Source organism: Rhincodon typus, chromosome 5 (genome assembly GCF_021869965.1).
Source record: "Rhincodon typus isolate 14 chromosome 5, sRhiTyp1.1, whole genome shotgun sequence".
NCBI lineage: Eukaryota > Metazoa > Chordata > Chondrichthyes > Orectolobiformes > Rhincodontidae > Rhincodon > Rhincodon typus.
The window spans coordinates 72444961-72467773 of record NC_063336.1 but is presented as its reverse complement, the minus strand read 5'-3'; the positions used below and the strand labels follow the sequence as shown (position 1 = coordinate 72467773).

The 22813-nt window shown below is 40.5% G+C and overlaps 1 protein-coding gene across 1 annotated transcript in view; it reads left to right on the top strand.

The window, feature by feature from the left end:
- The first annotated feature begins 6773 nt into the window (after positions 1 to 6773).
- mpv17 (mitochondrial inner membrane protein MPV17) overlaps positions 6774 to 22813 on the top strand; it is an 80952-nt gene continuing 64912 nt past the window's right edge. The window contains exons 1-5 of the mRNA XM_048597066.1: positions 6774 to 6785; positions 7433 to 7546; positions 9760 to 9857; positions 13810 to 13872; positions 17103 to 17185. Of these exons, the coding sequence (XP_048453023.1) occupies positions 9808 to 9857; positions 13810 to 13872; positions 17103 to 17185 (196 nt within the window). The 5' untranslated portion in view covers positions 6774 to 6785; positions 7433 to 7546; positions 9760 to 9807. The remainder of the gene's footprint in view (positions 6786 to 7432; positions 7547 to 9759; positions 9858 to 13809; positions 13873 to 17102; positions 17186 to 22813) is intronic.

Genomic DNA, 22813 nt, shown 5'->3' with positions numbered 1-22813 from the left:
GAACAGACTTCAAATAGATCTAGCAACTCAAGACTGGGTATCCATAAGGCGCTGTGGGATATCAACAGCAGCAGAATTGTACTCCGACACAATCTGTAATGTTATTACTCAGCATATCCCCTACTCAACCATTACACCAAGCTAGGTGACCAACCCTGGTTCAATGGAGAGTGAAGAAGGATATGCCAAGAGCAGCACCAGGCATACTTGAAAGTGAGGTGTCAAGGTGGTGAAGTTAACAAACAGCATAAGCAGCAAGTGATTGATAGAGCTAAGCAAACGCACAACCAACAGATCAGATCTAAGCTCTGCAGAGCTGCCATGTTCAGTTGTGAATGGTGGTGGACAATTAAACAACTAACCAGAGGAAGAGTTTCCATAAATATCCCCATTCTCACTGATGGAAGAGCCCAGCATATCAGAGCAAAAGATAAGGCTGTAGCTTTCACAGCAGTCTTCAGCCAGAAGTGCCGAATGGATGATCTATCTCTGCCTCCTCCAGTAGTCCTAGCATTACAGATACCAATTTTCAGCCAATTCGATTCACTCCACATGATATCAAGAAACGGTTGGTTGCACTGGATACTGAAAAGGCTATGGACCCTGTCAACATTCTGGCAATAATACTGAAGACTGAACTCCAGAACTTGCCGCTCACCTAGCCAAACTGTTCCACTACAGTTACGACAGTGGTGTCTACCTGACAATGTGGAAAACTGCCTAGGTGTGCCCTGTAAGTAAAAAGCAGGACAAATCCAGCCCAGCCAATTACCAAACCATCAGTCTACTTTTGATCATCAGTAAAACGATGGAAGGTGTTCTACAGTGCTATCAAGCAGCAGCACCTCAGTGACGCCCAGTTTGGGTTCTGCCAGGCCCACTCGGCTCCTGACCTCATTTTAGCATCGCTTCAAACATGGACAAAAGAGTTTAATTTCAGAGGTGACGTGAGAGTGACAGCCCTTGACATCAAGGCTGCATTTGACCAAGTTTTTTTTAATTCATCCACGGGATGAGGGCGTTGCTGGCTAGGCAGCGTTTATTGCCCAGTCCTAATTGCCCAGAGGGCAGTTAAGAATCAACGACATTGCTGTAGGTCTGGAGTCACATGTAGGCCAGACCGGGTAAGGATGGCAGTTTCCTTCCATAAAGGACATTGGTGAACCAGATGGGTTTTTACGACAATCAGCAATAGATTCATGGTCGTCATTAGATTCGTAATTTCAGATATTTATTGAGTTCAAATTCCACCATCTGTCGTGGCGGGATTCAAAGCCAGGTCCCCAGAACATTATCTGGGTCTCTGGATTAACAGTCCGACAATGATACCACTAGAGTGTGGCATCGAGGAGCCCCGGCAAAACTAGAATCAATGGATATCGGGGGTGGGGGGCAAACTGTCCGGTGGTTAGAGTCATACCTGACATATAGGAAAATTGGTGTGGTTGTTGAAGGTCAGTCATCTCCGCTCCAGAACATCTCTACAAGAGCTCCTCAACGTAGTGTCCTAGGCCCAACCTCCTTCAGCTGCTTCATCAATGACCTTGCCTCCATCACAAGGTCAGAAGTGAGGATGTTCACACAATATTCAGCATCGTTCATAACTCCTCACATACTGAAGCAGTCCATGTTCAAATGCAAGAAGATCTGGACAATATCCAGGCTTGAGCAGACAAATAGCAAGTAACGTTTGCACCACACAAATGCCAGGCTATCACCATCACCAATAAGAGACAATCTAACTACCACCTCAATATTCAATAGTGTTATCATCACTGAATCCCCCACTATTAACATCCTGTGGGATTACCATTGACCAGAAACTCAACTGGACTCTCCACATAAACAGTGGCTACAAGAGTAGGTCAAAGGCTAGGAATACTTTGCTGAGTAACTTAGCTCCTGACTCTCCAAAGCCTGTAGTCAGGAGTGTGTTGGAATACTCCCCACTTGCCTGGGTGAATGCAGCTCCAACAATACTCAAGAAACTTGACACTATTCAGGACAAAACAGCACACTTGATTGGCATTACATCCACAAGCATTGATTACCTCCATCACCAAAGATCATTAGCAGCACTGTGTACTATGTACAAGATGCACTGCAGAAATTCACCAAAGATTCTTAGACAGCACCTTGCAAACCCATGACCACTTCCATCTAGATGGACAAGTGCAGAAGATACATGGGAATACCACTACCATCAAGTTCCCCCTCCAAGCCATTCACCATTCTGACTTGGAAATATATCATCGTTCCTTCACCGTCACTGCGTCAAAATCCTGGAATTCCACCCATACAATGGCATTGTAGGTCATTCCACATCAGGTAGACTGCAGTGGTTCAAAAAGGCAGCTCACCACCACCTTCTCAAGGGATGGGCAATAAACGTTAACCAGTCAGTTATACCCACATCCCACAAAAGAATAATAAAAAGTCTTTTCTATGATTTTGGTCCCATGTCAATAATACTTGACAGCTATTTTATATGCTGTAATTGTGGCAGAACCTGCCTCAGATATTAATCTCTTCGTTCAATCAAAAATAGGCATCATGCAAAGCTTCTGTGTTACCAATAGATCTGTTGAATTTCCATCTTATGAAGATGGGAAAATACTAACAATGAGACTGAAATTAAAAGGAAAGTTTCCTGATGTTGTATTGGTTTTTGATATGGAGCTGTTTTGAGTGTTATGAGTTCCACTGCAGTAATTTTGTACTATTGTGTATACCAGTTGGGGTATAAAATATCTGTGGTGGGTTGATCTTCATGCTGACAAATTATCATGATAAATTAGTTTATGTAGTCAGCCCAGGGTTTTTTTTAATTTTGCATGCAGGAAAGAAATGAAGGACCAAAAAGATGATTGCTAAGAAAATTTGATCCATAAAGCCACGTGCATCAACTGTATATTTTTTTCAATGGATATTTGCCTGGAACCTCCTGGTGCAGAATTAACCTTTTTTTTGCAGTTGCTCTACCTTACCCCCTAGCTCATACTTACCAGTGATTATTTCTTCTCCTTCCTTCTGGATTAGGTTACCTTAAAGTTGGGCAAATCTTTACTTCTGTCTTTTTCAAAATATAGCCAAGGAAAAGAGTAACTTTTGTGATTTACAGTGTCTCAGATGTCAACATAATTTCCCTGCTTTTGTGCTAGAAGCAAGTTTGAGTATGATGTGTATTTAAATGTAATGGTAAATACATAAAGTCAGAAGTCACATGGTTATTGTCCATCAGATTATTTGAAATCACAAGCTTTTGCAGCGCTGCTCCTTCATCAGGTGAAGAGTGGCACACAGGCACAGAATTTCTAGGCAGAGAGATCAAAAGATCATCCAAATGGTGTGAGTGGAGTGTCGACAGTGAATAACGAGTCTCTGCAGACAAACAGGAGGCTGGAAGAACACAGCAAGAAAGGAGAAATCAGTGTTTCAGGTATTACCCTTCTTCAGGACTAATACCCAAAACATTGATTTCTTTCCTCCAGATGCTGCCTGGCTTGCTGTGTTTTTCCAACCTCCTGTATGTCTACTGTGGATTCCAGTATCTGCAGTTTCAGGTGATCAGAAGTCAGACAGTGTGAGTAAAGTGTCAACAGCTGAATAGCAAGTGAAGGGATGACCTATGCTCCGATTAATTGAAGCGGAGAGATAATTACAAAAAAAATTAAAAATAAAATGGTGCTGGAGACAAATCAAACGACTGGAATAACATGATAGGTACAAGAGTCACATGCCAAGAGTCTAATCAAAGAAACAAGTAATCCAAAACTATACAAACTAATTAAGGTAGAGAGTTCATAGAAGTTGTAAAGGTGATGGTGTCAAAACAGGGCGGTAAGGAAGATTTTATAAATATAGAACAGTATGCTGGGGTTACATGTAGCACGACATGAACCCCAGATCATGCACCCATGAAGACAGCCTCAACTTAACCAACAGTTTGAATCACAGAAACTTCAATCAGGCTTCCTACCCTTGGAGTCCTGTGCACTGTAATCACCTGCCTTCCCCTCCCTGCTAACTAGTTCGGAAACTTTGGGGTCTTGGGAATTTCAGCTCACCACAGTTTTAAAGTGTGTCTAATTGCTGAGATTCTTGCTGTTGGTTCTCTGGGTTCAAAGCAGGCCTGTGTCTGGAAGCTCTTGTTTGGATAGCGCTTGGTTGGCTTCCTCCTGTCGGATGTCCTTTGTTGCAATGATTACCTTGGTTTGGCCTCCCGATTCAGTTTCTCTGTTAGGCCTCTGTGGTTATTGGTTTCAAAGGTGCTTGAGAGAGGCTGTTTCTGCAGAAGCTTGTTGTTGAAAATGGCTCTCCTCCAGGTGAGACGAGGGCTGGCAGTCATATAGACTGTGTGCCCTGTTATCTCCCCTCAAATCTGTGTTGTCCTTTGTGTTCCTGGTATTTCCTTCTGAAGTCAATTGGTTTCCTGATAGTTCAGAGTTTATGTGAATGTATTTTGATTGAAGTTGAATGGCTGGCATCTCTGTGAAGGCCCCATACTGTCTATGCTGAGTAGCCCAAAGTGTAAAAGTTAGTTTCAGTCTACAGTGTTAGGTTTGGGTTGATTGTTCTCCTAGAGTGGAGGTGTAAATTGGAATATTTTGAAATCATTCTGGCTCTGTGTTTGTTTGTTCCAGCCTAACCTCAGGTTTTTTGTTAGGTATTTTAGATGTTAGGAAAGTCCAGGGTCTTGTCCAATATTTTAGATGTTGGAGATGTTTGCTCAGCCCTACATTTTGATGATATTTCTTCTCCTACATGCCTTTTTTCCTTCCTCTTGTTCTTTACATTGCCATTAGCCATCTCCAACTTACCGTATGGCTCTGATTAAATCTGAATCAATGCATATTTCACAGTTTTACCACCCAAGAAGGTCTCCATGTGAACAGCTGAAGGAACACAGCTGTGATGAGACTGAAGGCTAATTGTGCCAATGCAAAATTAGCATTTTCAGCAGCTCTAAGTCAATATCGAAGAGACCTTTTTCTTGTGTCCCCCCTCCACCATTAGACTGTCATCATTCCTCAACAAGCATGATTTCACATACAATTGGCTTGATCTTCAGACTGGCAAAAAACTCTTGCTGCTATACTGATCACCAAAATAATATTCTCTGAAATAAGCATTAATTTCAGGACAAGTGGGTTTTATTTCCCAAGAAATATGGTGGCTACCTTATGAAGCACTGGCACAATCCCAGATGTATTTGAGAAATTATAACGAGAGGCTATGCTGTACCCTTTTGGATGTTATTGGGCAACAATTTTACCAAAAGGGCCTTTTGACTTATGAAGAGCGTTTTTGTTTTAAAAAATACATTTTACACAATACAGGACAATCAGCATGTGTTGGAAAATCCAATCATGAAGGCTAGTCAAGCTATATGAATAAATGGATGACAACAGCAAAACTATTCAATAATTTTTAATGTAATGTACATGTTGGTAGCAAGGCCCAGCATTTATTGTCCATGCATAATTGGCATCAACAAATTGGGGATGAACCATTTAGTTAAATAGCTACAGTGTATTTGGTGTAGGGACATGTATTTGCCAACAGGTAGCAACAGTGAAGCAAGAATAATATAGTTTCAAGTCAGAGCTAACGTTTCCTATATCTTAAAAAACAAGACAAAATCCTGTTGCCGCTGGACAAACCTTGGGGTCATGCACAGCAGCAGTTTCTTAAAGCAGAAACCGCTCATTGGCATGCTAATTGATGTGTGGAAGCAGCTTAAAGGGATCATTTGTTAGGATGGTGTGTGGCTTTGAGAGGAACTTGCAAGTGGTGGTGTTTCCATGCATCTGCTGCCTGTGTCCTTCTATACTGCTGGCATAATGGAAGGTTCTGTTTAAAACAGCCTTCATGAGTGCTGCAGGGCACTTTGTAGATGCACAGACTGGTGCCTCTGTTTGGTAGTAAAGGGATTGAATACTTATGGTGGTGAATCAGGTGCCAATCAAGTGGACTGCTTTATCCTGAATGATGTTGCGTTTCTTGGATGTTTTTGGAGCTGCACTCACCCAAGCAAGTGGAAAGTATTCCATCACACTCCTTATTTGAGCCATCTGGAAGACTGAGAGGATCTGGAAGTCAGAAGACCTGGTACCTGCCACAGAATTACCAGCCTCAGATCTGTCTTGCAGCTTAGAGTACTTATATGACTGGTCCAGTAAAACTTCTGATCAGTGGTTGCCTTCCCAAGACATTGATACTGTGGGAATCTGGGATGGTAATACCATTAAATATCAAAGGGAGATATATCAGATCACCACTTGAGTGGTAAGAATGTTATTCATCATCCATCAGCCTAAGCCTGGATGTTGTTCAGTCCTTGCTAGTATATGGACACTGATAGCTTCAACAACCACAGAGTTGTGAAAAGTACTGAACATTATGCAATTATTCACTAAATTCCCACTTCTGACTTCATGCTGTGCAAAGATCGTTGAAACAGATTAAGACTTTTAGACTTCTGATACTACGCTGAGGAATTCCTGTTGTGATTTCCTGGGATACGTTTGATCTCCTACAACTACAGGGATTTTTCTTTGTCCTCTATACGACGCCAATCAGCGGAACCTTTTGCCTCCAATTCCCATTAACTTGAGTATTGCTAGAGCTCCTTGATGCCACCTTTAGTCTTGATGTTGAGACCCATCACTCATGTACAGGATGCCTAACTTCGGTTGGATACGTTCTTCATGGTTTCATCACGTGTTCTACACAACCCCCTCCCAGTAAGCCCTTTTCCAATTTTTGTTTACAAACTGTGTAAAGTACGAGTACTTTTCAGATATTTTTTCTTAGCTGCTTGGAGCAATGCCCAGGAGATTAACTGCCTGGAGCAATTAATGTGCAGAGGGTTGGCAACGCTTATTTAGTGTTGGGGGCATAGAATGATTGTAACACAGGGGGTCATTTGCCCATATGAGGAGCAATTGCAACTTATTTCATCCTATTCCTGTCTTTTTTTCTGTAACCGTGCATTTTTCTTTAACAATTCAGATAATGATCTAATTCAGTAAGCCAGCTCTGAGGAAGCAATGCATTTTTCATCCTAATCACTTGATACATAAAAATAGTTTTTTCCTCATATTATTGTGAAATGAGCAATTTAGATGGGGGAAAAAGGTGGGATAAAGAAATATGTTTTCAATAACCCAAAATAAAATTAAATGCAAAATATAGGATGGAGAGCGGGATAAAACTTTCTTTTTTGTAACACAGAGGGTACGGGAATAACTGTAGAGTTAATGAAGCAGAGATATTGCCGGATGGTTAAGAAATAAAAGGGAATTGGGTAATTACTGCATGGCAGTCGGACTGTGATGTGCGTGGAGGATAGAATACATGACCTGAATAGTACAGCTAGGATTTGGCAGACAGGGATTCTAAATAATTAGAGATTTAAATTTCATATTAGAAACAAATCCTTCAAGACAAACAAGGGGTTTTTTGCGCGCTGCGGATCACATGGAGTCAGCGGAAGTGACGTATGAGCACGGCCGATTAGCTGTTACAGGAGGTTCTAAACCAGGTTTGTGGAATTTTGCTGCTTCTTTCTTCTATCGGTAAAGTCTAACTATTATGCTGGACTGGAACCGGCCTCCCGAAATACTAACCGATGTTTTTCTACTTTTGTAATTTTTAAAAAATCTGTGGGTATATTGTCAAGTTGGGGTGATACCCGTAGCGAGAAAACTTTCACCAGCACACTACCTCCCCCCCACTCAACTTCTGCTATAAAACGGGAACCGTCCTGTTACACCAATATGCAGAACGTTATATAAACGTCTTTTGAGATTTATGTTTTTAAAGTAACATTCTTTGTAACACAGTTGCGATGCTTCAAAGTTGATTTTAACCAAATATTTGTCAATAAAACAGAAAAGGCTGAAAATACTCAGGATTTAGCAACATATTTGAAGTGAAACAGTCAACATTTGAGCACTTCAAAAGACAGCAGGGAAAGTCTGGGGTCGGCGTTCAGTTCCACCCTCGAACAACTATCTGTGTGGAGTTATGCACGTTCTCCCTGTGTCTGCATGGGTTTCCGCCAGGTGCTCCGGTTCCTTCCCACAGTCTAAAGATGTGCAGTTTGAGTGGATTGGCCATGGTCTGTGTAGGTTAGGTGCTTTAGCCATGGAAAATGTAGGTTTACAAGTTATGGGGAGGACTGGGGGGATTGAGTCAACGTGGACTTGTTGGGCCAAATGGCCTGTTTCCACACTGTATGGATTCAATGGTTCTATAATTGATTGACGAGAGCTATTCCTACTGAACTAAAGGTAATGGTGATGGAGGGGAGAAAAGCAAAAGTACCTAGAGTACGCTGGTGGATAGAAAATAAAACCAAAACAAAGAAATGAAACAGAGCATAAGTTATGATTCACATTATTCGCAAACTCAGTTTTAAGTCTGTAAAATGCCTAAGCAAAAGATAAAGTGGTTTGGCTGGTGATGTGGCACACTTGTGTGTACTGGAGATTATATATGTTAATACACAGGGCCCAGTTCTTTGCAGACAAAAAGCAGATACACTATGCCTGAATCAGTGCAGTAAAATAGGTGATGTTGATTCTCTGGTTCATTCCTGTATGATGCCTTGATGAATCAGAATCAACCTGCCCGGTTTAAAATTTAAACAAAGCTTGACGGTTATCTGTCAGTTGCATTAACAGGTGCATGCTCCACAGTGACGCCTTTACCAATTAGATACCAAAATATAAATGTTTTTACTTTTACTTGTGTATTTCTTGCAAATTGTCCTGATCAAGGCAAGATGAAAATGTTATGAAGTTGTGTAGAGGGTGTGGTTCCTTTATGAGAGAGTGTGTTTCTAAGCTTAAGAGATTCATACAATAAAAGAAAGTATCTGCACGTAGCTGAAGATGTACACCCAGTTCTAAGAGTGAAACATGTATCAGTTGGCTGTGTTATTGGAAACCTTAGGCTTGTTTTGATGATTTGGCAACTAGCTGGAATCAGCCAATTAATTTAAACCAAGCACTTAGTGATTGAAAACTAAAATGAATTTAAATCTGATGGTTTTGATTACCTCGGACCAATGCTATTGTAAGAAAATTGATGCGTCATCCAAGGTATATGAGGAAACGGTTTTTGAAGATCGGTATGAGAGCGAACCGCCATTTGAGAAATAAGCACCTAGCTCTCTCAAGAAATGACTAAGCTCACTAAGAAAGCACCCTCTTAAACATAAAAAGTAACACGGTACTTCTAACGAAGAGTCTTCACAGAGAAAACATCCTGACAGCAGGATCAGTGAAGGAAAGGTGTTTATGACTGGAGAGACAGTGGAGAAGGCAGACCATTCCAGCAGACACATTCTCTGTGTGGGCTTTGAGAGACTAAGTTTTAATTTTTTTTTCTAACTACTTGGGTTATATAAGTGGCATAACAAGGTGTAGAGCTAGATGAACACAGCAGGCCAAGCAGCATCAGAAGAGCATGAAAGCTGACGTTTCGGGCCTAGACCCTTCTTCAGAAATCTCCAGCATCTGTAGTTCCTACTATCTCTTATATAAGTGGGACTTGTGTTTATTGGAATAGCAAATCAGTAGCATTTTGTTCGGTTAGGGAATAGTCAGGAGTTAGGGAGGAATTGTTCGGTTTGATTGTAGTTCTGTTAATTTGTTCACTCTTAGGGTTAAATAAATAAAGTGTTACTCGTTACTTATAAAGTGAATATCAGGGATTTTCCTTCTTTTAACCTCCCCTTTTCCATTACAGTTTGGGGGCTCAAATCCAGGATCTGGCTGGTTTGTGTACGGGATCTGAATGGAACTGAAACGGTTTGAATTACAGTTAAAAGCAGAGAAAAAAGAAAAGTAAAGAACTGCTCTGGCCAAACAAAAAGAAAAAGAGTGAGAAGACAAGGAGAAAGAGAGCGAGTTTGAACATAGGAAGTTGCAAATTAAAAAGGATAGCTGACATAAGAAGATAGATTTAGTGAGGAGGAGCGTGATGATAAGCAGACCCATCGTACCAAAGACCTGCTAGGGATATATACAAACATGTCAAAACATTACCCAAATTCAATGAAAAAGATGCAGAAGCCTTTTTCATTTACTTTGAGAAATTGGCTAGGCAGATGAATTGGCCACAGACTGTGTGGGTAATGTTAATTCAGACCAAGCTGGTGGGGCTAGTGAGGTGTTGCAGCACTGTCAGATGAGGTATCAAGAGAATATGAAGATGTTAAACAGGCTATTTTGAGTGCTTACAAATTGGTACCAGAAGCATAGACAACGATGCAGAGCTGGGCTGAGAAGCGGCAGATGGAGTTTAATCCTGAAATGAGTGAGGTGATTCATTTTGGAAGGACAAATTTGAAAGCAGAATACGGAAAGCAGGGTTAACGGAAAGATTCTTGGCAGTGTGGCGGAGCAGAGGGATCTTGGGGTTCATGTCCACAGTTCCCTGAAAGCTGCCACCCAGGTGGATAGAGTTGTTAAGAAGGCGTATGGTGTGTTAGTTTTCATTAATAGAGGAATTGAGTTCAAGAGCCGTGAAGTTATGCTCCAGCTATACAAAACCCTGGTTCGGCCACATCTGGAGTATTGTGTCCAGTTCTGGTCGCCTCATTACAGGAAAGATGTGGAAGCGTTGGAAAAGGTGCAGAGGAGATTTACCAGGATGTTGCCTGGAATGGAGGGAAGGTCTTACGAGGAAAGGTTGAGAGAGCTCGGGCTTTTCTCTTTAGAACGACGAAGGATGAGAGGTGACTTGATAGAGGTGTACAAAATGATCAGAGGTATAGATAGAGTAGACAGCCAGAGACTTTTTCCTCAGGTGGAGGTAGTTATTACGCGGGGGCATAGTTTTAAAGTGAGTGGAGGTAGATATAGGGGAGACGTCAGAGGTAGGTTCTTTACTCAGAGAGTGGTAGGGGCTTGGAATGCATTGCTGGAGAGGGTAGTGGAGTTGGCCTCATTAGGGGCATTTAAGCAGCAATTAGGTAGGCATATGGATGATAGTATAAGGTAGTGGTGGAGGTTAGATAGACCTTAGGTTTAGGGTAAAAGTTCGGCACAACATTGTGGGCCGAAGGGCCTGTGCTGTGCTGTACTGTTCTATGTTCTAAATATAAGGAAGAAACCAGGTCAGACTTGCGTCGTGTTTGAAGGAATTAAACATAGCAACTTCAATAGATGGGTGATAGCATTACAGATAGAAAAGACATACAAGGATCTTAGAGAGAGAGATTATTTTGCTGGAGGAGTTTAAAAACTCACTTCCAGAAATGATAAGAACTCATGTTGAGGAACAGAAAGTTCAAACAGTGAGAAGAGTGCAGAGATGGCGGATGAATACACCTTAGTGCGTAAATCAAAATTTAGCTCCCGACAGCAATTTTGTTCTGTGGGGGATAGAAATTGGGAAAAAGGGAGATCTTTCAATGAAAAGCAAAAAGTTGATCACACTGGGAACAGTTTACCACAGGTGAAAATGGAAACCCAAGAGGGTGAAAAAGAGGCAAAAGGCCTCGGATGTTTTCACTGCAATGGAGTGGGACACGTGAAGTCAGTGCTGATGTCTTAAGGAAGGCACTGGGAAAAAGGATGTGGTAAAAGAGGCTAAACAAGTGGGATTATTTAAGGTCGCGAAGGAAATCCCAAAAGGAATCGAGGAGCTGCAGGAGAGTACGTAGCCTAGTCACGGGCTGGATAGTGAGATAGTGCCAGACCTCTACAAAGACTTCACCTCTGTGGGTAAGGTTTACTCGGGAAGAACAGAGGAAGAAGGTAAAGAAGTTACAATATTGAGAGATACAGGAGTTAACTAGTCTGTAATAATGAGGTGAAAGTATTTGCACTCCTCCTAATGTGTTACCGGAGAGAGTGGTAATCTGTGGAATAAATGGAGAGAGATTTAGCATTCTCCTGTGTAAGATCAGGTTGGAAAGTCCAATCAAGAATGGGGAAGTGACAATGGGAGTGATTGAAACAATGTTTATTCCAGGAATTCAGTTTGTTCTTGGAAACGACCTAGCAGGATCAAAGGTGGGAGTGACTCCCCTTGTAGTGGAGAAGCTGAAGGAAAACAAGGGAACTGAGGGGTTAAAAGGAAAAAACCCAAGAATTTTTCCTGACACGATCCCACAGTCATAAATTAAGCAAGAAAGAAAAACCAGAGGGAGAGATGAAGGAGTTGTGGTCCAGTTAGCTGACACCCTGTTTGATGAAATGGTAAAAGAAATACCTGAACAGGTAGAGGATCAGGCAGAGGTGTTTAGTTCTGAAAGATTAATGGAGTTTTAACAAAAAAATGAGACAATAAAAGGTTTATATCATAAAGCCTACTGGGAAAAGGAATCATAATGTATTCCCTAATGTTGTTATCTTACGGATAGAATCCTAAGGCGAACATGGAGACTGTGGCAGGCTAATGCAGAGGAGAAATAGACGGAAGTGCACCAGATTGTGTTGTCGGTAGTATACAGACAGGAAGTGTTGCAGGTAGCACATAAGTTACCTGTAGAAGGTCATCTAAGAGTGTGGAAGACTCAGGCTAAAATACTAAAGCATTCCTATTGGCCTAGATTACATAAGGATGTGGTTGAATTTTGTTGTACCTGTTATACATGTCAGTTGGTAGAAAAGCCACAGGCAGTAATAAAACCAGCACCTTTGCCAGTTCCCATATTTGAAAAACCTTTCACGTGGGTCATGATTGATTGTGTAGGTCCCCTCCCTAAAACCAAAAGTGGAAACAGTATTTGCGCTAACCATAATGGATGTGTCGACCAGATTTCCGGAAGGAGTTCCATGTCAGAATGATAAGACAGAACAGGTTGTGGAGGAGTTGCTTGCTTTCTTTACACATTATGGATTACCCAGGTGGATTAAGTCAGACCAAGGGTCCAATTTGACTGCCAAACTATTTAAGGAGGTCATGGATAGTTTAGGCATCAAACATTTTAAATCAAATGCATACCATCCTGAACCCCAGGAGCATTGGAAAGGTGGCATCAGACCATAAAGACCATGCTGAGGGCTTATTGCCAGGATTACCTTAATGATTGGGATAAAGGTATCCCATTTATATTATTTGCCATTAGAGATGCCCCAAATGAATCGACTCAGTTTACTCCATTTGAGTTGATATTTGGACACTAAGAAGCCCTTTAAAATTAATTAAGGAAAAGTTGATAGGTCCAAAGTCGGAGATATCATAATTGGATTATGTATCTGAGGTGAGAAAGATTAAACAGAGTAGGTGAATTAGCTAGACAACAGCTGAAAGTGGCATCTAATGAAGCAAGAAGCAGATAAGAAATCTAAAATTCATGCATTTGCCCATGGGGATAAAGTATTGGTGCTGTTACCAGTGGTAGGAGATTACTCCAAAGCAAGGTTTGCTGGTCCTTATCAGATTGAGAAGAAGTTAAGTCAGGTGAATTACTTAGTAAAGATGCCAGATAGCAAAAAGCTTTATTATGTATGTCATGTGAATATGCTGAACCCTTATTATGATAGGGACAGGGAACTGGAGAAACAGGTATTAGTTACTGCCCCTCAGTATGAGGAATCAAAACCAGATGATTTGGATTTAGATGTGCCTCAAAATAACTTAAATAATGAGGAAGTCTTTAGAGAATGGGATAGCATAGTGAGCTATTTGTCTCCGGAACAGAGAACTGAATTGAAAGTCTTGTTGTAACAACATGAGGACATATGTGAGAATAGAATGGGGAGGTTTAATATTATTGTACATGAGCTTGAACTGAGAATACTGTTCCGATTAAGCAAGACCCCTACAGGCCTAATCCTCTCAAAGCCACACAGGTACAGAAGGAAGTGGAACCGATATTCCAAGAAGACGACATCGAGCCGAGTCAAAGTGAGTGGGTTTGCCGATTGTGTTGCTTCCCAAACCTGATGGTACACAATGATTCTGCATGAATTATTGGCAGGTAAACACTATAACTAAATCAAACTCGTACCCAATTCCAAGGATAGAGGACTGTGTGGAAAAGGTTGAACAAATCACTTACATCACAAAGTTGGACTTACTCTGTGGTTACTGGTAAGTACATTTGTCGGAGCGAAAGAAGTTTCTGTGTTTGTAACTACAAATGGGCTGTATCAATTTAAAGTAATGCCCTTTGGAATGAAGAACGTACCAGCCACATTTCAAAGACTTATGAACAGAGTTGTGGCAGGAATGACTAATTGTGCTGTCTTTATAGATTACTTAGTGATCTTTGGCCATTCATGGAAAGATCACATGGTGCATTAGGCAGAACTCTTTGAAAGACTACAGGAGGCAAAACTGGTTATAAATTTAGCAAAAACTGAATTTGCAAAGGCAGAAGTGACATTCTTAGGACACAACGTTGGACATTGGAAAGATGACGCCAAGGAACATGAAGACGAAGACCATCGAGGAATTTCCAAGACCCTCCTCGAAGAAAGAGGTGCTTTGAATTTTGGGACTGAACAGCTTCTACCAAACTTTATTAGCATGGTAGCACCGCTAACGGATTTGCTAAAGAAGAGCATGAAATTTTGGAGGACAGAACAATGCCATGTGGCATTTGAGAATTTAAGTGTTAACCATCACATCAGTTTTAGCCACACCAAATTTCTTAACCTTTTTAAAGTCGCTGTCGACACCAGCGATGTAAGGGTTGGAGCTATGTTGATACAGGAGGATAATAGCAGAATTGAAAGGCCAATTGGTTATTTTTCAAAGAAACTCAATATCCACCAGAGAAAATACTCCTCCATTGCAAAAAAGTTATTGAGTTTGGTACTGGCCTTACAACGTTTTAATGTTTATCTTACAAACAATGTTTTGGAGGCGGTTGTGTATAGAGACCACAACCTGCTGTCCTTTTTTGGAAAGATTTAAGGACAAGAATACAAGACTATTTTGTTTGAGTCTTATGTTATAGGCTTTTAATTTACAGATTGTACAAGTTGCAGGTCAGAAAAACGTTATTGCAGATATGTTATCACGGGTTTAAAAAAAAATGTGTACATAAGATGGAACTGGTACAATCCAATGTTATATATGTATGCAGAATTGTTATGAAGGTTATAACTTCAGATTACTGACCTATGTGTATCATGATAATGGTGTTAAGAATTTTAAAAAAGAAGTCATCTTTTCATAATGATGGTTCTTTTTTTCTTAAGGGGGAAAGTGTTATGAAGTTGTGGAGAGTGTGTAGTTCCTTTAAGAGATAAAGTGCTTTTCTAAGCTTAAGAGATGTATACAGGAAAAGAAAGTATCTGCATGTACCTGAAGATGTACACCCAGTTCTAAAAGTGAAACATGTATCAATTGGCTGTGTTATTGGAAACCTTAGGCTTGTTTTGATGATTTGGCAACTAACTGGAAGCAGCCAATTAATTTAAACCAAGCACTTAGCGATTGAAAGCTAAAATGAATTTAAATCTGATGGTTTTGATTACCTCGGACCAGTGCTATTATAAGAAAATTGATGTGTCATCCAAGGTATATGAGGGGATGGTTTTTGAAAATCGGTGTGAGAGCCAACCACCATCTGAGAAATAAGCACCTAGCTCTCATAAGAAATCACTAAGAAAGCACCATCTTATCCATAAAGGGTACTAATTAAGAGTCTTCACAGAGAAAACATCCCTGACAGCAGGATCAGTGAAAGAAAGGTATTTATGACTGGAGAAACAGTGGAGAAGGCAGAGTATTCCAAAAGACACATTCTCTGTGTGGGCTTTGAGAGACTAAGTTTTTTAATTTTTTTTTCTTACTGTTTGGGTTATATAAGTGAGACTTGTGTTTATTGGACTAGCATACCAGTAGAATTTTGTCCGGTTAGGGAATAGTCGTGAGTTAGGGGGGAATTGTTCGGTTTGATTGTAGTTCTGTTAATTTGTTCATTGTTAGGGTTAAATAAATAAATTATTACTTTTTACTTATAAAGTGAATATCAGGGATTTTCTTTCATCTAACCTCCCCTTCTCCATAACAAAAAGCTTTGAGAAAATATATCTTTTTAGCAATAAACATGACTTAGTTTGCTCTTTGTGTGCTCAGATAATGATTTTTATTTTGTTTTCAGTTGTTGCAAATTATCCTGGATAAAATTGTGCAATGGTCAAAATTAAGCACTTTATGATGTGTTGTTCATTCTCAATTTAGCAATATAGAGAAGTTGCTTACAATTTGCAAATCCATATTACTCTTAGGTTAGATAACTAACCGTATTGATGTATATTTCTAAGTTGTTGTTAGATTTGGAAAAAAAGCACCGTTACTCATCTATTATGGTATGTATCCAGTCTTCTTCTGTCAGATTCTATATGTTTCTGGCATTTTGTGTTTATTTCAGCTTTCCAGCATTTTCAATATTTTGCTTTTAGCTTTAACATAGAAAGCTCCTAGATAAGCTCACGTCCGGTAAGCATGGGAAAAATGACGGCAAGAATTTTGAGGAATGTCAAATTTTTTTAAAAAATGAATCATTATCTCTGACAGTAGGTTATTGTAATCATCAGACAGCCTAAAGATTCCTTAACAGAAGTCCCATGAATGGTAAAAAAAAAAGTCATTGAACGTGAATTCCTATTTACGTTTTTTGAATTATTTGAATTTTAAAAAAATTGAATTGGGCGGCACAGAGGCTCTGGGGTTAGCACTGCTGCCTCACAGTGCCAGGGACCCAGGTTTGATTCTAGCCTTGGGTGACTAATCGTCTGTGTGGAGCTTGCATGTTCTCCCCATGTCTCCATGGGTTTCCATTGGGTACTGTGGTTTCCTGTCAGTCCGGAGTTGTGCAGGTTAGATGGATTGGCTGTACTAACTTGCCGTATGGTTTCTAGGGATGTGCAGGCTAGGTAGATTATCCATGATAAAATGGAGGGTTATGGTGTTGGGTAAGGGGCTGTATTGGATGGGATGCTGTTTGGAAGATTGATGTGGTCTCAATGAGCTTGGCCTCTTTCTGCACTGTAGAGATTCTATGAATTTATTTCCATTTTACAGCTAATGTGCTGTTGATGTGTAATTTAGAAAGCAAAACCCCTCAACTATTGTAAAGGTTAACCCTGACAAGCACGTTGTGATTATTTTTTTCTTGGCAGATTGGGAAGAATGACATTACCATGGCGAGTCTATCAGATGATGATGCTTAAGCACCCTTGGAAAGTCCAAATACTGACTGCTGGTAAGAAATTTTGGTCAGTGATACCCATGATTTCAATTTCGTTACAATTTCCATTGACTTTCGACCAAAACAAATATGTTTAGTGACCCGTTCTCTAAGTGTGGAGCAGTTTTGGACTTTGTTTCCACCAATGACTATCTTGAATCCTTAGTGTCTGTGCAGATACATGCAACAACGTGATGAGGTTAGATACAATAAAATTATAAAAATATTAGTAGATCTTCTGTGGTATTGAATTGTGGTAGAGAATGGTCAAGACTTGAGTGGTGTCTAAGCAGTGATAGAGTATAGGTGAAGGGGAAGTATGTCATACAGCTTGGAATCAAACCCTTCGGTCCAATCAGTCCATGATGACCATGTTCCCAACCTAAACTGGTCCCACCTCTCTCCGCTTGGCCCATATTCCTTCAAACCTTCCTTGTTCATGAACTTATCCAAATGTCTTTTAAACATTATAATTGTACCTGCATCCACCACTTTCTCTGGCAGTTCATTCCACACACAAACCACTTTGTGTTTTAAAAAAAGTTGCCTCTCATATCCTTTTAAAATCTTTCTCCTCTCACCTGAAAATATGTCCACTAGTTTTGAATTCCCTCACCTAGGGAAAAGACCCTTGTCATTCACCTTATCGATATCCCTCATAGTTTTGTAAATCTCAAGGTCACCCCTCAATCTCCTAGGCTGGGAGAAGGGTTGCGACTTAGCAAAGGGGGAAAAGATGGAAATAAGAGGAAACAGGAGATTTGGAAAGTTAAGGTTGGTGATGTAATCGAAGAAGTGACAAGAAAACTACCTCTGATAGTTCTTGTATCTAGCTGTGCCCCAACTCTCAATTCTTAGTGAGAGATGGTGAGTGGTAATCTAAATGTTCCCTTTTTCTTGGTCTGGAAATTCATTGAAAAGAGGTATGGCAATCTATATTTTCCAGCAACAATACTTTCATTATGAAGTGGCTTGGAGGAGGTGGTGGGGACAGCATGTTGAAATGATCCATTGATTCTCATCTCAGGAGAGAAAATTACCTTTGCGGAGACCTATATGTTTCCTCCAGTACTCTTAGTACTGCCACCTTGGCCACTTTCAAATTCAGTACGTGTTGTATGGTGAGTGGGAGGGGTCGGGTGTTTGGGGAGACACCTGCTTGCTACTAGTACTCTCAAGTTGCAAATAAACAGACTATGTTTTCATCGCATTCCCTGGCATACATTACAGTGATGTAGCTTCTGTTCAGTCAAAGATATTTAACGGTAGTAATTTCTGGGAACGGAAGTTTTGGCAGTCACAAACTCCATAACTCAAGACCAAACTTTCTATGTGGATTTTTTTAATGGAGGCCAGGCTTCTTTGAATGAGGCAGAGATGGGAAGACATTTTTTGGTTTTGCTGGAATGTTCTGCCAGAGTTCCTTATGAGGACAAAACATTTGCTCCTAGAATTACCAGTCTGCTGCAGAAAAACTATCTGATGGCAAACATGTAAAGGTTTGGACTAATTCACTAAAGTTGAGTTGGAATGGTTAGTGATGTATATTTTAGTTGCCTGTTTTCAACCTTACATTGTAGTGATGCTTTTAAAGTGGGATTTGCTAATTTACAATACTACCTGTGAGCATAAATGTACTGAAGGTACATGTTGAAAGCTTCACAGTTTTTCAATACATGGTGACATGAATTTTGTGTCCCATTCGGCATGTTTAATAAAGTTTAATGCAAGATATGCTAAATTGCTTTTGTACTTTGTTTTTAGAGTCGTAGAGATCTACAACACAGAAAAAGGGCCTTCGGTGTATTGCATCCTCACCAGACAAAAACAACTGCCTAACTATTCTAATCCGTCTTCCAGCACTTAGCCCACAGCCCTTAAGCATATCGCAAGAGCACACAAAAATACTTCTGAAATACTCTGAGAGTTTCTGCCTCTATCACCCTTAGTGAGTTTCACGTTCCCATCACCCTCTGGATGAAAACGTTGTTCCTCACGTTTCCTCTATACGTTCTGCCCCTTACCTAAAGTCAATGTCCCCTGGTTACTGATCTCTCCACCAAGGAGAAAAGCTTCTCCCTGTCTACTCTGTCAGTGGTTCTCATAATTCTATACATGAATCATGCCACTCTCATTCTCCTCTGCTCCAAGGAAAACAGCCCGGTCTGTAGTCTCTCTTCACAATTGAAACTCTCCAGCCTTGTATTGCTGTTTTGTTTTTTTTTTTGTTCCCCTGAATTTTGCCCTAGCTTGTCTTAGGTGTTTACTTTGAATTGGTTGCTTATGGCAGTGTTGAGTCCTGATGGTTTTCTTTTGTTTTGCTGTAAAGCACAAAACAAACTTTAACTCAATTTAAATATTCATGAGCATTTCTTTTGCATCTTGCCATGAATAAATAAGTGTTGAAATGACACTATCTGTATTAAAATACCTTGAACAAAAAGTACCAAGCTTCTACTGTAACTTTTTTTCCTGAGACTTCCCAAATTGTTGTACTGTGACATCAGTGCGTGAAATATATTTTGGTGACATGGCACCACAGTTGACAAATTTGGACTGGTGTCTGAGTGAAGCATTTGGAGCATTAAATTTTGAGACTAGCCATGTTGTTGTATTTTCGTACTATCATCTCTAGGAGGAAGATCAGTTACAGGTGTCACAGAACAAGGGTGCATTTGAAGTGAGCATTTTTTTTTAAAGGATTTGAAGATTGTGAGGTGGAGTGTTTTGTGAAGTAGAGGTGAATCTTCAGAGATACACTTACATGTGGGCAGTATCAAGTCAGCAAAATGCCAGAAAGGCTGCTGAGCTGAGCATTTGCACATGATCATAAAAAAATTGAGATATACATGACATTGAATTTATTTTCTGTTTGTCAGACCAGCCAGCCTTTTGCCAAGTAAAAAAAAAAATCATGTTCAGTGTCACCAACCACATCAGAAATGATTTCAGAATGATGACTATCTAATCATAAAGTTAAGCATGGGTCGAACAGAATGCTGCAAGTTCTTTAATTTTCAGTAAATTTTAGATGACCAACAGTGGTCATTTTATTTGCTTTGTTGTGGGGAAGCATGTACTTAGATTGTCAGAATTTGATTTTAAGAGTACGAGAAGACAGTTTGTGTGGGCATTAGGTATTAAAACAGCATGATCATCTGTGATGAGAAGTGGTAGCTGCAAAATCAAACTAAGTTGCTTGCTGCACAATGTTTGCTCGCAACATAAAAATAAATGCTGACTCCTATTTCTCCCCATTTTATGTTCAGGTTGTCTCTTGAATGTTTCTCATACAACAGGTGACTGAAGGATCAGTTCAAATTCCTGAATTCTTCATACTTAGAAGCTAATGGAATTCTCCCCTGCAGATTTAAAATTCATGAAGATTGATATTTAAAATTTTATGGCTATTTCATAGAATCCCTACAGTGTGGAAATAGGCCCTTCGATCCAACAAGTCCACACCGACCCTTGGAGCATCCCACCCAGAACCATCCCCCTGTAACCTGCACGTCCCTGAACACTACGATTTATATTTTATATTTAGTTTAGACACTGAATGAGAATTGTGAATACTTAAAAAATTTCTCTTCCTTCAAAGTGAACATTGAGAGTTAACAAGAAAGATTTCAGAGTATCTTCAAAATGGTCTTTGCTAAAAGAATGCTTCCTGGAAGTATAGCCCCTAACTTATTTTTCAAAACAAGGATTGATTGACATTGACTTGCCACCAGTGTGATTACGTCATCATCAATGGTAGTCCCTTGCAGACGAGGATGACTCTCTTCCATTTTAATAGGTGGCAGTACAGACCAAGACAGTGTCCCCAGGCTCTGTTACATTTGTGGCAGAAGACGGTCACAGGAAGGGTGGCTGGGGCACTCATATGGCAGCATGCTCCTTTCACTGTTTTCGCCTGGTTTCCACTTTTTCCCAACAGCTGGTCTCAAGGTGTTCAGCATCTTCCTGAGTGCCGCTTCTCCACTTTGGGCGTTCTTGGGCTAGTGATTACCAGGTAACTGTGGGAATGCTACACTTCGTCAGTGAGGCCTTGAGGGTATCTCTGAAGTGCTTCCTCTATCCACCTGGGGTTGCCTGCCATTTCAAAGTTGGGAGTAAAGCTTCGGCTTGGGGAGTCTTGCGTCAGTCATGTAGAAGACATGCCAGCCTATCGTGCTTCAATGCTGAGTTTTGACCAGATCGAGGACGCTCATTTTGATGTGTCTTTCTTCCCAGTGGCTTCGCAGGATCTTACACAGGAAGTGTTGGTGATATTGCTCCAGCACCTTGAGGTGTCTGCTGTAGCCATCCATGTCTTGGAGCCATATAGGAGGGCGGGAACCACCACACCTCTCTAAACAATGATCTTGGTGTCAGATGTGATGATGTAGTCCTGGAACACCTTTTACCTCAGGCTGCCGAAGGCTATGCTAGCACACTGGAAGCGGTGCTAGATCTCTTCATCAGTAACTGCTTTGGCTGACAGGATACTCCTGAGGTATTGGAAATGATCAACATTCTCTAAGGCTTCCCTGTGGAGGAAGAGATGTACGTTACCAGTTCAAGAGCTTCCATGTTGACTTAGTTACTGTGAAGTTGGGCAGGTATGATCCCAGATTTTGATCTCTTGTCTGTGCTAGTATGTTCAGCTGGGAGACTGTGAAAAGCCTTGTGCTTGTGGGCAAGGAAAAGGAAAAATTAATTAGGGTTCCCATTCTAGAATGTTAGCCAGTCACTTATAGGAGAAAGTACCCATTTGTAGGTATTAGCTCAAGCCAGGATTTGGTTGTCAGTGATCCCAGCTGTGTTAATAATGAAGCTTGAATCTGTAACAACTATTTTTTGAATGAGATGCCTGATTTTCTTCTTGAACAACGTATTTCTTCTGATTTTTCATCAACTTTTAACTTTAGCTAACAGTTGTCACATGGTTTATTCAGCTGCTCTCTGAATTGAGTTTGAACACAGACTAACAGTCTTCCAACTTTTAAAATTGTGCATGAGGTTTCCTATTCAGTTGATTAAAGTTGATCAGGGAGATGAGAACCTGAAAGGGAGTTCAGAAAGAATTAAAAACAAACCTAGTTATGGAAACTAGAAAAGCTGAAAATGAAAGTGGAAAACAGTAGAAACAAGTCTCAGAACAGACTAAAGTCAAATTGCAAAATAGTATTAAAAAGGCAGCATTAAAAACACTATCTGAAAGCACACAGCATTCATGACAAAATAGGTGACTTGATGCTGCTGATACAAGTGAAAAAGTAAAATGTAAATGTTTTTACAGAGATGTGGTTGCAGGCTAACCAAGTCAATTACATCATTTAAAAGTCACCTGGATAGGTATATGAATGGGAAAGGTGTAGAGGGATATGGGCCAAATGGGACTAGGTCGGATTGGATATCTGGTTGGCATAGACTAATTGGATCGAAGGGTCTGTTTTCATGCATTAAATTACAGAAAGTTGTGAATGCAGCCCAGTCCACCACAAAAACCAGCCGTCCTTCCATTGACTCTATCTGCCTTTCCCACTGCCTTGACAAAGCAGCCAACATAATCAAACACCGCCAACATAATCAAACACCACCAACAACGCCGCCCCCCCCCCTCCCCCCCCCCCCCCCCCACCACACCCCCCCCCCCCC